Raw genomic sequence first — 13,080 nt, forward strand, 5'->3', positions numbered from 1 at the left:
CCTCTCTCTCACCCACGGCCAGCTGTGGGAGAGTACAGCCCAGCTTCTCAGCGATGTGTCCCAGCTCCTTCAGCTTCGCCTGCTGTTTCCTCCCATCCTCACTCACTATCTTCTCCTTTAACCACTGATACGACTGCAGAGAGAGAAAGAGAGTAGAAGAGGGAAAGAGAGGAGAGGGAGAGTTAGAGAGAGAAAGAGGGAGGGAGGGAGAGACAGAGAAGAAGAAGGAAAGAGAGGAGGGAGAGTAAGAGAGAGAAAGAGGGAGGGAGGGAGAGACAGAAGAGGGAAAGAGAGGAGAGGGAGAGTTAGAGAGAGAGAAAGAGGGAGGGAGGGAGAGACATAGAAGAAGAAGGAAAGAGAGGAGAGGGAGAGTTAGAGAGAGAGGGGGAGAGAGAGGAGAGGGAGAGAGAGAAGAAGAGGGGGAGAGTTAGAGAAAGGGAGGGAGGGAGAAAGAGAGGGAAGGAGGGAGGGAGAGAAGAGGGAGAGAGAATGAGAGAGGTAGAGAAAGAGGGGATGTAAAATGTGAGAAAGGAGAGAGGGAGATGAGAAGAGGAACGGAGAGGAAGATTTCCACCATATTGGCTTCCAGTTCCAGCAGATAGATCAGTGGCAGATAGATCAGTGGCAGATAGATCAGTGGCAGATAGATCAGTGGCAGATAGATCAGTGGCAGATAGATCAGTGACAGATAGATCAGTGACAGATAGATCAGTGGCAGATAGATCAGTGGCAGATAGATCAGTGGCAGATAGATCAGTGGCAGATAGATCAGTGGCAGATAGATCAGTGACAGATAGATCAGTGACATATAGATCAGTGGCAGATAGATCAGTGGCAGATAGATCAGTGACAGATAGATCAGTGGCAGATAGATCAGTGGCAGATAGATCAGTGGCAGATAGATCAGTGACAGATAGATCAGTGACAGATAGATCAGTGGCAGATAGATCAGTGGCAGATAGATCAGTGGCAGATAGATCAGTGGCAGATAGATCAGTGGCAGATAGATCAGTGGCAGATAGATCAGTGGATGACACTGAATCCGTCAGGTCGCTCAAGATCCAAGGCAAAATCTGACGTACTTCCAGGTACCCAGGAAGTTGAGAGATGACTTAAAAAAACATCCACCAAGGGCAACGTTGAGCGCTATTACCATCAAGTAGGCTTGCGGTTTGCTAAGGCGTTGTGGACGGTTGTTCAATCCCAGTGCTAGAGACTGTGAGAGCTTGTTGAGTGGATACAGAGTTTACCTTCATGGATGCCCTGGAGGTTTCTGGGATGCCGTTCTGGTACTTCCCCGTGATGATGCCACAGGCCAGCGGAGACCACGTCATCGCCCCAACACCTGTCACCATGGACACCAGGCGGAATGTGGAAACAGAGAGGGAGGGAGTGAGTGACAGATAACTGTGAGATCTCTAACACAGTCAGTCAGACACCAAACAGACACTCAGGAAATCCCCAGTCTGAGCCAAAGCAGATGTTAGGGAAGTGTTCTCAGGAGGACGTTATCATATCACTTGATCACAATAATTGACAATCACGTAAGGGTTGATTATGGATGTATCCACTGATTATCCACTGGTTGTGCGCGTGTGCGTGTGCGTATGTGTGTGAACCGCCCAGCAGATGAGGGAAGGGGCGTGGCCAGCCTGGATGATTGACACATGCCTATCTTGTGGTAGAGTTCTGGAAGCTGGACCTCCACCTTCTCCCTCTGGAAGAGATGGTACTCAGCCTGCTCACACACCGGAGGGATCAGGTTAAACTGTCTGGCCACAGAGTACGCCTCCTAGAGAGAGAGGGAGAGAGAGAGGGAGGGGGATCAGGTTAAACTGTCTGGCCACAGAGTACGCCTCCTAGAGAGAGAGGGAGAGAGAGAGAGGGGGGGATCAGGTTGAACTGTCTGGCCACAGAGTACGCCTCCTAGAGAGAGAGAGAGAGAGAGGGGGGGGGGGATCAAGTTAAACTGTCTGGCCACAGAGTACGCCTCCTAGAGAGAGAGGGAGAGAGAGAGGGGGGGGATCAGGTTAAACTGTCTGGCCACAGAGTACGCCTCCTAGAGAGAGAGGGAGAGAGAGAGGGGGGGGGTCAGGTTAAACTGTCTGGCCACAGAGTACGCCTCCTAGAGAGAGAGGGAGAGAGAGAGGGAGAGAGAGAGGGAGGGGGATCAGGTTAAACCGTCTGGCCACAGAGTACGCCTCCTAGAGAGAGAGGGAGAGAGAGGGGGGGGGATCAGGTTAAACTGTCTGGCCACAGAGTACGCCTCCTAGAGAGAGAGGGAGAGAGAGAGGGAGGGGCATCAGGTTAAACTGTCTGGCCACAGAGTATGCCTCTAGAGAGAGAGGGAGAGAGAGAGGGGGGGGGGGTCAGGTTAAATTGTCTGGCCACAGAGTACGCCTCCTAGAGAGAGATGGAGAGAGAGAGGGAGGGGGATCAGGTTAAACTGTCTGGCCACAGAGTACGCCTCTAGAGAGAGAGGGAGAGAGAGAGGGGGGGGGGGGTCAGGTTAAACTGTCTGGCCACAGAGTACGCCTCCTAGAGAGAGAGGGAGAGAGAGAGAGAGGGGGGGATCAGGATCAGGTTAAACTGTCTGGCCACAGAGTACGCCTCTAGAGAGAGAGGGAGAGAGAGGGGGGGGGGATCAGGTTAAACTTTCTGGTCACAGAGTACGCCTCCTAGAGAGAGAGGGAGAGAGAGATAGGGAGGGGATCAGGTTGAACTGTCTGGCCACAGAGTACGCCTCTAGAGAGAGAGAGAGAGAGAGAGAGAGAGGGGGGGATCAGATTGAACTGTCTGGCCACAGAGTACGCCTCCTAGAGTTAGAGGGAGAGAGAAAGGGGGGGAGCAGGGGAAGAGAAAGAGAGGGGGAAGGATAGAGAGAGCGAGAGAGAGAGGGTAGGGGGGAAGAGAAAGAGAGGGGGAGGGATAGAGAGAGGGGGGAGGGGGGAAGGAGCAGGGAAAGAGAAAGAGATGGGGAGGGATAGAGAGAGAGAGAGAGAGAGAGAGGGGGGAGGGGGAAGAGAAAGAGAGGGGGAGGGGTAGAGAGAGCGAGAGAGAGAGGGGAGGAAGGATCAGGGGAAGAGAAAGAGAGAGGGGGAGGGATAGAGAGCAAGAGAGATGGGAGGGGAGGGGAGGGGAGGGATAGCGAGAGGGGGAGGGATAGAGAGAGCGAGAGAGAGGGGAGGGGAGGGATAGAAAGAGGGGGAGGGATAGAGAGGGGAGGGGGGAAGAGCAAGAGAGACGGGGAGGGATAGAGAGAGCAAGAGAGAGGGGAGGGGAGGGGAGGGATAGAGAGAGGGGGAGGGATAGAGAGAGCGAGAGAGAGGGGAGTGATAGAGAGAGGGGGAGGGATAGAGAGAGCGAGAGAGAGGGGAGTAAGGAGCAGGGGAAGAGAAAGAGAGGGGGAGGGATAGAGAGAGGGGGAGGGGGGAAGAGCAAGAGAGATGGGGAGGGATAGAGAGAGCAAGAGAGAGGGGAGGATGGAGAGGCAGGTGAGAGGGAGTGAATGTGGGAGAGAGATGGGGAGTGGGATACTAATCAGAATTCACAATGCTATATGCAAACCTTAAGAAGATTAAACACATTGATATACTGAATGCAGCTCATTTAGCGGAGTCTATATTCCACACACTGACTCACCTGCCTCGCATATCTATGTTTCCATAGGTATGTTTACAAAGACCTCATTGCCTTCTTAAACATTGGCATAACCATATTTATCTGCTACATGCAGCTGTGCCACACGCCAGGAAACCTTGTGTGTACCCCTGCATTATAGATACGATCTAAATTATAGTGCTTTCATCTGAGCTGCTACGCTACAAAACAATCTTTACAAATTCACCCTAATCACAATCAACACAGCACCATGTGCAGCGCTTAACACAGACTGAGGGAGAACGAGAGGAAAAGGAGGAGGTTGTTGACTATAGGAAAGCCGGAGAATGCTTTAGCAATCAGTCTTCATCCGGCTTAAGAAAATGCAGTTACACACCACCTATCCCGATCCTCCCCTTTCTCCTCCAAATCAGCCAGGACATAAACAGGCCTCTATCTCTCCCCTATCTCTCGCTCTCTCTCTCTCCATGTTTGTGTAGACTGTATGTTTGACCCCCTTGGTGTAGACTGTATGTTTGACCTCCCTGGTATAGACTGTATGTTTGACCCCCTTGGTATAGACTGTATGTTTGACCTCCCTGGTATAGACTGTATGTTTGACCCCCTTGGTATAGACTGTATGTTTGACCCCCTTGGTGTAGACTGTATGTTTGACCTCCGTGGTGTAGACAGATTACTTCCTTTGAGGGCTCACAAACACAATGAAAGTTCATGAAAAACTGTCTGAGAACAAAGGTGCAGACGGTCTGGGAACTGTCACATCCGTTGTAAGGAGGAGACCAAGGTGCAGACGGTCTGGGAACTGTCACATCCGTTGTAAGGAGGAGACCAAGGTGCAGACAGTCTGGGAACTGTCACATCCGTTGTAAGGAGGAGACCAAGGTGCAGACGGTCTGGGAACTGTCACATCCGTTGTAAGGAGGAGACCAAGGTGCAGACAGTCTGGGAACTGTCACATCCGTTGTAAGGAGGAGACCAAGGTGCAGACGGTCTGGGAACTTTCACATCCGTTGTAAGGAGGAGACCAAGGTGCAGACAGTCTGGGAACTGTCACATCCGTTGTGAAGAGACCAAGGTGCAGACAGTCTGGGAACTGTCACATCCGTTGTAAGGAGGAGACCAAGGTGCAGACGGTCTGGGAACTTTCACATCCGTTGTAAGGAGGAGACCAAGGTGCAGACAGTCTGGGAACTGTCACATCCGTTGTGAAGAGACCAAGGTGCAGACAGTCTGGGAACTGTCACATCCGTTGTAAGGAGGAGACCAAGGTGCAGACAGTCTGGGAACTGTCACATCCGTTGTGAGGAGACCAAGGTGCAGACAGTCTGGGAACTGTCACATCCGTTGTAAGGAGGAGACCAAGGTGCAGACGGTCTGGGAACTTTCACATCCGTTGTAAGGAGGAGACCAAGGTGCAGACAGTCTGGGAACTGTCACATCCGTTGTAAGGAGGAGACCAAGGTGCAGACAGTCTGGGAACTGTCAAATCCGTTGTGAAGAGACCAAGGTGCAGACAGTCTGGGAACTGTCACATCCGTTGTAAGGAGGAGACCAAGGTGCAGACGGTCTGGGAACTTTCACATCCGTTGTAAGGAGGAGACCAAGGTGCAGACAGTCTGGGAACTTTCACATCCGTTGTAAGGAGGAGACCAAGGTGCAGACGGTCTGGGAACTTTCACATCCGTTGTAAGGAGGAGACCAAGGTGCAGCGTGGTATGCGTACATTCTTCTTTAATAAAGAACGAAATACTGAACAAACAAAATGACAAAACGATACGTGAAGCTAATTTGGATAGTGCAGACAGGCAACTAAACATAGAACAAGAATCCATAAATACCAAAGGGAAATGGCTAATTAAATATGGTCCCCAATCAGAGACAACGATAAAGAGCCGCCTCTGATTGGGAACCATATCAGGCCACCATAGACATACCTATACCTAGACCTACAAAACCCCTAGATACACAAAAACCCTAGACAATACAAAACTGGCATACCCACCCTCGTCACACCCTGACCTAACCAAAACATAAAGAAAACAGAGATATTAAAGGTCAGAGCGTGACAGGGAACGTTCCATGTAGACTTGCTGTATGAGCATGATTTGTAATGAGAGTTTTCCATAGGTTGAGTGAAGGTTGTGTGAGGGTTGTAGAGATGTTTTGACATTTACCATGATCTCCATGGCTATCCATCTAAACGTCCCCCAGTACATGGTTATGGGTCAGGGGTTAGGGGTTAAAGGTCATAGGATTAACTCACCATGATCTCCATGGCTGTCCATTGAGAAGTTCCCCAGTACATGGTTAAGGGTCAGGGGTTAAGGTTAAAGATCATAGGATTAACTCACCATGATCTCCATGGCTGTCCATCGAGAAGTACCCCAGTACATGGTTAAGGGTCAGGGGTTAGGGGTTAAAGATCATAGGATTAACTCACCATGATCTCCATGGCTGTCCATCGAGAAGTCCCCCAGTACATGGTTAAGGGTCAGGGGTTAGGGGTTAAAGGTCATAGGAATAACTCACCATGATCTCCATGGCTGTCCATCGAGAAGTCCCCCAGTACATGGACATCCCCTGGTTGATCACATAAGTCATGGCTCTCACAATCTCTGAGGAGATAAGGACAATAATCAACCAACATTCAATCAATCAATCAAATAATCGATCAATCCATCAGCTCATTAGATGCATGTGTGTGAAGGACTTTGGAGATCCCTGCAGGCACACTAGATACCACCAGGCATATATATATATATATATATATATATATATATATATATATATACACACACACATTACCAGTCAAAAGTTTGGACACACCTACTCATTTAAGGGTTTTTCTTTATTTTACGATTTTCTACATTGTGAAAATGATGCAGCACTCCATCACTCTCCTTCTTGGTCAGATAGCACTTACCCACCCTGGAGGTGTGTTGGGTCACTGTCCTGTTGAAAAACAAATGATAGTCCCACTAAGCTCAAACCAGATGATATGGCGTATTGCTGCAAAATGTTGTGGAAGCCATGCTGGTTAAGTGTGCTTTAAATCACTGACAGTGTCACCAGCAAAGCACCATCACACCTCCTCCTCCATGCTTCATGGTGGAAACCACACATGTGGAGATCATCCGTTCACTTACAGTACTCTGTGTCTCACAAAGACACGGAGGTTGGAACCAAACATTTCCAATTTGCACTTTTCAGACCAAAGGACAGATTTCCACTGGTCTAATGTCCATTGCTCATGTTTCTTGGCCCAAGAAAGTGTCCACTTCTTATTAGTAGTGGTTCGACCATGAAGGTCTGATTCACGCAATCTCCTCTGAACAGTTGATGTTGAGATGTGTATGTTACTTGAACTCTGTGAAGCATTTATTTGGGCTGTAATTTCTGATGCTGGTAACTCTAACTTCTCCTCTGCAACAGAGAACTCTGGGTCTTCCTTTCCTGTGTTGGTCCTCATGAGAGACTGTTTCATCATAGCGCTGGATGGTTTTTGTGACGGCACTTGAACAAACTTTCAAAGTTCTTGACATTTTCTGGATTGACTGAGCGTCATGTCTTAAAGTAATGACTGTCATTTCTCTTTGCTTATTTGAGCTGTTCTTGTCAGAATATGGACTTGGTGTTTTACCAAACAGGGCTGTCTTCTGTATACCAACCCTACCTTGTCACAACACAACTGATTGGCTCAAACACATTAAGAAGGAAATAAATTCCACAAATGAAATTCATGATTCCATATGTGTTATTTCATAGTGTTGATGTCTTCACTATTATTCTACAGTGTGGAAAATAGTAAAAATAAAGAAAAACCCTTGAATGTGTAGGTTGGTCCAACTTTTGACTGGTGCTGTATCTGCATCTAATATATATATATATACATACCACCAGGGGACACTGTAGTCTTCCTGCCTGGGTTGTACTACTGGACTGACAATGACCCAACTAGACTTGAAGGCTACCAACCCATCCCCTGAGCGCTCTCTCTCTCCTGCTGACAATACATTCCTTCTCACTCCTCTAATGAGCCCACTAATGACCAGGGACAGGCTAGAGTTCTAATGGCTAGAGTTCTAATGGCCAGAGTTCTAATGGCTAGAGTTCTAATGGCTAGAGTTCTAATGGCTAGAGTTCTAAATGGCTAGATTTCTAATGGCTAGAGTTCTAATGGCTAGAGTTCTAATGGCTAGAGTTCTAATGGCTAGAGTTCTAATGGCTGGAGTTCTAATGGCTAGAGTTCTAATGGCCAGAGTTCTAATGGCTAGAGTTCTAATGGCTAGAGTTCTAATGGCTGGAGTTCTAATGGCTAGAGTTCTAATGGCCAGAGTTCTAATGGCTAGAGTTCTAATGGCTAGAGTTCTAATGGCTAGAGTTCTAATGGCTAGAGTTCTAATGGCCAGAGTTCTAATGTGCTGTAAACCACCAGAACATTATTAATGAAGCAATTAGTTCCAACACTAGCATCTGGACTACAACACACTATGAAGGGAGCCTTAGATGACATCTGTTATTGTTCTCATCCCTGTGTAGCTGATACCTAGCAGGACCAGGACCAGGGTTAGGGGGACGGGGAATGACGAGGGAAAGTACACTCCTGGGTGGGAAATTTAAACTTCCAAAACCCACCATGGGGAAATTACAGCCTTGTCAATCAATGACTGATTTGTACCAAACAGGAGAGCTAAACTACTGTCACTGTGGCCTCAGCGACACAGACAACTGATGCACCAAGATAAACACCACTAAAAGAGATGACGTAATGAAGACAGACAGAGAGAAGGAAAGAAAGGTCGAGTTAAATAACTCAAATGTGATCTAACTATAGAAAAGTGCAATGGGTCAGAAGAGGGGCAGAGATCCAACGCCTCATTGTATTCTATTTCTGCTGCTCGCTTTTCTTTAATCGTGGTACAAGAACACACACACTCTCTCTCTCTCTCTCTCTCTCTCCCTCTCTCCCTCTCTCTCTCTCTCTCTCTCTCTCTCTCTCTCTCTCTCTCTCTCTCTCTCTCTCTCTCTCTCTCTCTCTCTCTCTCTCTCTCTCTCTCTCTCTCTCTCTCTGTCTTGCTGTTTCTCTCTCCCCCCTCTCTCTCTATTGCTGTTTCTCTCTCTCTCTCTCTCTCTCTCTCTATTGCTGTTTCTCTCTCTCTCTCTCTCTCTCTGTCTCTGTCTCTCTCTCTCTCTCTCTGTCTCTCTCTCTGTCTCTCTCTCTCTCTCTCTCTCTCTCTCTCTGTCTTGCTGTTTCTCTCTCCCCCCTCTCTCTCTATTGCTGTTTCTCTCTCTCTCTCTCTCTCTCTCTCTCTCTCTCTCTCTATTGCTGTTTCTCTCTCTCTCTCTCTCTCTCTCTATTGCTGTTTCTCTCTCCCTCTCCACCCTCTCTCTCTATTGCTGTTTCTCTATCTCTCTCTCTCTCTCTCTCTCTCTCCTCTATCGCTGTTTCTCTCACTGTCTCCCTCTCCTTTTCTCTCTCATGCTGCACTGTCTGCAAGGAGTGAAAGCCAATTCATGGCTGATCTGAAAACGTAGTCAGGGGCTCTGTATGAAGGTGCCTCTGGAGACCACATAGAGCTCATAACGCATCGCTGTGCACCTCCCAAATTTTGTTACAATGCGGAGGGCTCCGTATAGCTCCGCATTTACATGATTGGTTGACGGTAGGTGGGGGCGGAATGGCCTGTACAAACACAAACTCACTTCCTTGATTACCTTCTTCACAACAGCTCTACTCAACAGCACTGGGCTGCTTCTCAAAGCACAAGAAGTCTGAATGCCCTGATTTCTGCAGAGGCCGTATCACCGTAAATGCTGCACGGCCAATGCAGAAGCCAGATTGACCATGCAGAGCCTTTAAGGCGGGAACAGATGGCAGATTGACTAGGCAGAGCTTTTAAGGGGGGCCAGAAAATGGAGCTGGTCCATCACACAATGGTGCTATAGTGAGAACAAAATGAGTGGGAGAGGAGGGAGGTGGAGGAGTGAAAAGGAGAGAAGAAATAGAGAAAAGATAGTCGGAGAAGACTGAAAGTGGCAGAAAGAGAGGAAGGAGGAGAGATAGAAAGAAAGATAATAATGAATGTTATGTCAGAATCATTTTCTATTGGGAGTCCTTGGTCAGGATGTGCTTGACAAAGACAGCTTTATGAAACACAAGCACTATGAGACCTGAGGGGCTAACAGATTTACTCTCTCATCACCACAGCCTGATCTACATGCTTTCACCTCTCTCTGTTTCTCTCTCTCTCTCCCTCTCCCCCCTCTCTCTCTATTGCTGTCTCTCTCTCTCTCTCTCTCTCTCTCTCTCTCTCTCTCTCTCTCCCCTCTATCTCTATTGTTTTCTCTCTCTCGCTCTCTCTCTCTCTCTCTCTCTCCCTCTCTCTCTCTCTATTGCTTTCTCTCTCTCTCTCTCTCTCCCTCTCTCTCTCTCTATTGCTTTCTCTCTCTCTCTCTCTCTCCCTCTCTCTCTCCCTCTCCCCCTCTCTCTCTATTGCTGTTTCTCTCTCTCTCCCTCTCTCTCTCGCTCTCTCTCTCTCTCTCTCTCTCTCTCTTTCTCTTTCTGCTTATTCACTCTATGAACAATGTTTTGTAAATGACAAAGAATATTTGCATTTGTTTGTTTCGAAGTTTCAAGATGTGCATGGGATCATTGTGTTTGTAGATGTGCATGGGTTCATTGTGTTTGTAGATGTGCATGGGTTCATTGTGTATGTAAATGTGCATGGGATCATTGTGTTTGTAGATGTGCATGGGTTCATTGTGTTTGTAGATGTGCATGGGTTCATTGTGTATGTAGATGTGCATGGGTTCATTGTGTATGTAGATGTGCATGGGTTCATTGTGTTTGTAGATGTGCATGGGTTCATTGTGTTTCAAGATGTGCATGGGTTCATTGTGTTTGTAGATGTGCATGGGTTCATTGTGTATGTAGATGTGCATGGGTTCATTGTGTACGTAGATGTGCATGGGTTCATTGTGTTTGTAGATGTGCATGGGTTCATTGTGTTTGTAGATGTGCATGGGTTCATTGTGTTTGTAGATGTGCATGGGTTCATTGTGTTTGTAGATGTGCATGGGTTCATTGTGTTTGTAGATGTGCATGGGTTCATTGTGTATGTAGATGTGCATGGGTTCATTGTGTTTGTAGATGTGCATGGGTTCATTGTGTATGTAGATGTGCATGGGTTCATTGTGTTTGTAGATGTGTATGTGTGAGAGTGAGTTCCACAGGAGTGCACTCAGGGAACAGCACAATTTAAAGGCAATGCTACCAAATACTAATTGAGTGTTTGTAAACTTCTGACCCACTGGGATGTGAAAGAAAGAAAAGCTGAAATAAATGATTCTGTGTACTATTATTCAAATTCTTTCACATTCTTAAAATAAAGTTGTGATCCTAACTGACCTAAGACAGGGAATATTTACTAGGATTAAACGTCAGGAATTGTCAGAAAAGCTGAGTTTAAATGTATTTGGCTATGGTGTATGTAAACTTCCGACTTCAACTGTATATGCAGTATATATATAGATAGATAGTAAACCTCAGTATAAACTGAAACCTTGATTCTTATCTGGTTGTTAGTCAGGTAGAGCAACACATCTACTGCTTCCTGCCAATACAATTTGGTAGTATTTCAGGCTATGAGACTAATCAACCAACTTCCCTCCTGACTTAGACAGGTTGCTCGGTCCCTGATGATGAATGCTAAAAGACTGACTCACCCTCCATGGGTGTGTTGGTGTCGGGGCGGTTTGCGAAGACCACGTCTACGTATTCCAGCTGCAACCTCTGGAGGGAGCCCTTCAGACCTGGAGAGAGAGAGGAGGGGAGAAGGAGAGGAAGGGAGAATGAGAGGAAGGGAGAGAAAGAGGAAGGGAGAGAGAGAGGAAGGGAGAGAGAGAGGAAGGGAGAGATAAAGGAAGGGAGAGAGAGAGGAAGGGAGAAGGAGAGGAAGGGAGAGAGAGAGAGAGGAAGGGAGAGAGAGAGGAAGGGAGAGAGAGAGAATGGGAGAGAGAGAGGAAGGGAGAAGGAGAGGAAGGGAGAGAGAGAGGAAGGGCAAGAGAGAGGAAAAGAGAGAGAGAGGAAGGGAGAAGGAGAGGAAGGGAGAGAGAGGAAGGGAGAGAGAGAGGAAGGGAGAGAGAGAGAGGAAGGGAGAAGGAGAGGAAGGGAGAGAGAGAGGAAGGGAGAGAGAGAGAGGAAGGGCAAGAGAGAGGAAGGGAGAGAGAGAGGAAGGGAGAAGGAGAGGAAGGGAGAGAGGGAGAGAGAGAGGAAGGGAGAGAGAGGAAGGGAGAGAGAAAGGAAGGGAGAGAGAGAGTAAGGGAGAAGGAGAGGAAGGGAGAAAGAGAGGAAGGGAGAGAGGGAGGAAGGGAGAGAGAGAGAGAGAGAGAGGGGAAGGGAGAGAGAGAGGAAGGGAAAGGGAGAGGAAGGGAGAGAGAGAGAGGAAGGGAGAGAGAGAGGAAGGGAGAGAAGGAGGAAGGGATAATGAGAGGAAGGGAGAGAGAGAGGAAGAGAGGGAGAGAGAGAGGAAGGAAGGGAGAGAGAGAGGAAGGGATAAGGAGAGGAAGGGAGAGAGAGGAAGGGAGGGAGAGAGAGAGGAAGGAAGGGAGAGAGAGAGGAGGGGATAAGGAGAGGAAGGGAGAGAGAGAGAGGAAGGGAGGGAGAGAGAGAGGAAGGAAGGGAGAGAGAGAGGAAGGGAGAGAGAGAGGAAGGTAGAGAGAGAGAGGAAGGGAGAGAGAGAGGAAGGGAGAATGAGAGGAAGGGAGAAGGAGAGGAAGGGAGAGAGAGAGGAAGGGAGAAGGAGAGGAAGGGAGAGAGAGGAAGGGAGAGAGAGAGGAAGGGAGAAGGAGAGGAAGGGAGAGAGAGAGGAAGGGAGAGAGAGAGGATGGGAGAAAGCGATAGGAAGGTAGATAGAGAGGAAGGGAGAGAGAGAGGAAGGGAGAAGGAGAGGAAGGGAGAGAGAGAGGAAGGGAGAGAAAGAGGAAGGGAGAGAGAGATAAGAGGAGGGGAGAGGAGGATGGGAGAGGAGGGTTGAGGAGAAGAGGAGGGGAGGGGATAGGATAGGAGGGCAGAGGAGAGGAGGAGAGAAGAGGAGGAGGGGAGAGAGAAAAGATAAGAGAGAGGGGAGATATCAATACAGTTCACAGGGGAGAGACAGGGTCAGACAGGGTGATACAGGCTCAGACAGGGTGAGACAGGGTGAGACAGGGTCAGACACGGTGAGACAGGGTGAGACACGGTTAGACAGGGTGCGACAGAGTCAGACACGGTGAGACAGGGTGAGACAGGGTCAGACACGGTGAGACAGGGTGAGACACGGTGAGACAGGGTGAGACAGGGTGTGACAGGGTCAGACACGGTGAGACACGGTGAGACAGGGTGAGACAGGGTCAGACACGGTGAGACAGGGTGAGACAGGGTGAGGCAGGGTCAGACAGGGTCAGACACGGTGAGACACG

General features: G+C 48.4%; 1 protein-coding gene across 2 annotated transcripts in view; it reads right to left on the minus strand.

Moving 5' to 3' along the window:
* The window catches only part of LOC110508036 (voltage-gated potassium channel subunit beta-1), a 303,976-nt gene that overhangs the window by 17,843 nt on the left and 273,053 nt on the right, over positions 1–13,080 (minus strand). For both annotated transcript variants that reach the window (XM_036964964.2, XM_036964965.2), the window contains exons 8-12: positions 11,347–11,433; positions 6,151–6,236; positions 1,672–1,792; positions 1,251–1,345; positions 13–133 (exon numbers count right to left, since the gene is read on the minus strand). In XM_036964964.2, the coding sequence (XP_036820859.1) occupies positions 13–133; positions 1,251–1,345; positions 1,672–1,792; positions 6,151–6,236; positions 11,347–11,433 (510 nt within the window). The remainder of the gene's footprint in view (positions 1–12; positions 134–1,250; positions 1,346–1,671; positions 1,793–6,150; positions 6,237–11,346; positions 11,434–13,080) is intronic.

This window comes from Oncorhynchus mykiss, chromosome 27 (genome assembly GCF_057628025.1).
Source record: "Oncorhynchus mykiss isolate SJ-2025 chromosome 27, ASM5762802v1, whole genome shotgun sequence".
NCBI classification, from domain to species: Eukaryota; Metazoa; Chordata; class Actinopteri; order Salmoniformes; family Salmonidae; genus Oncorhynchus; species Oncorhynchus mykiss.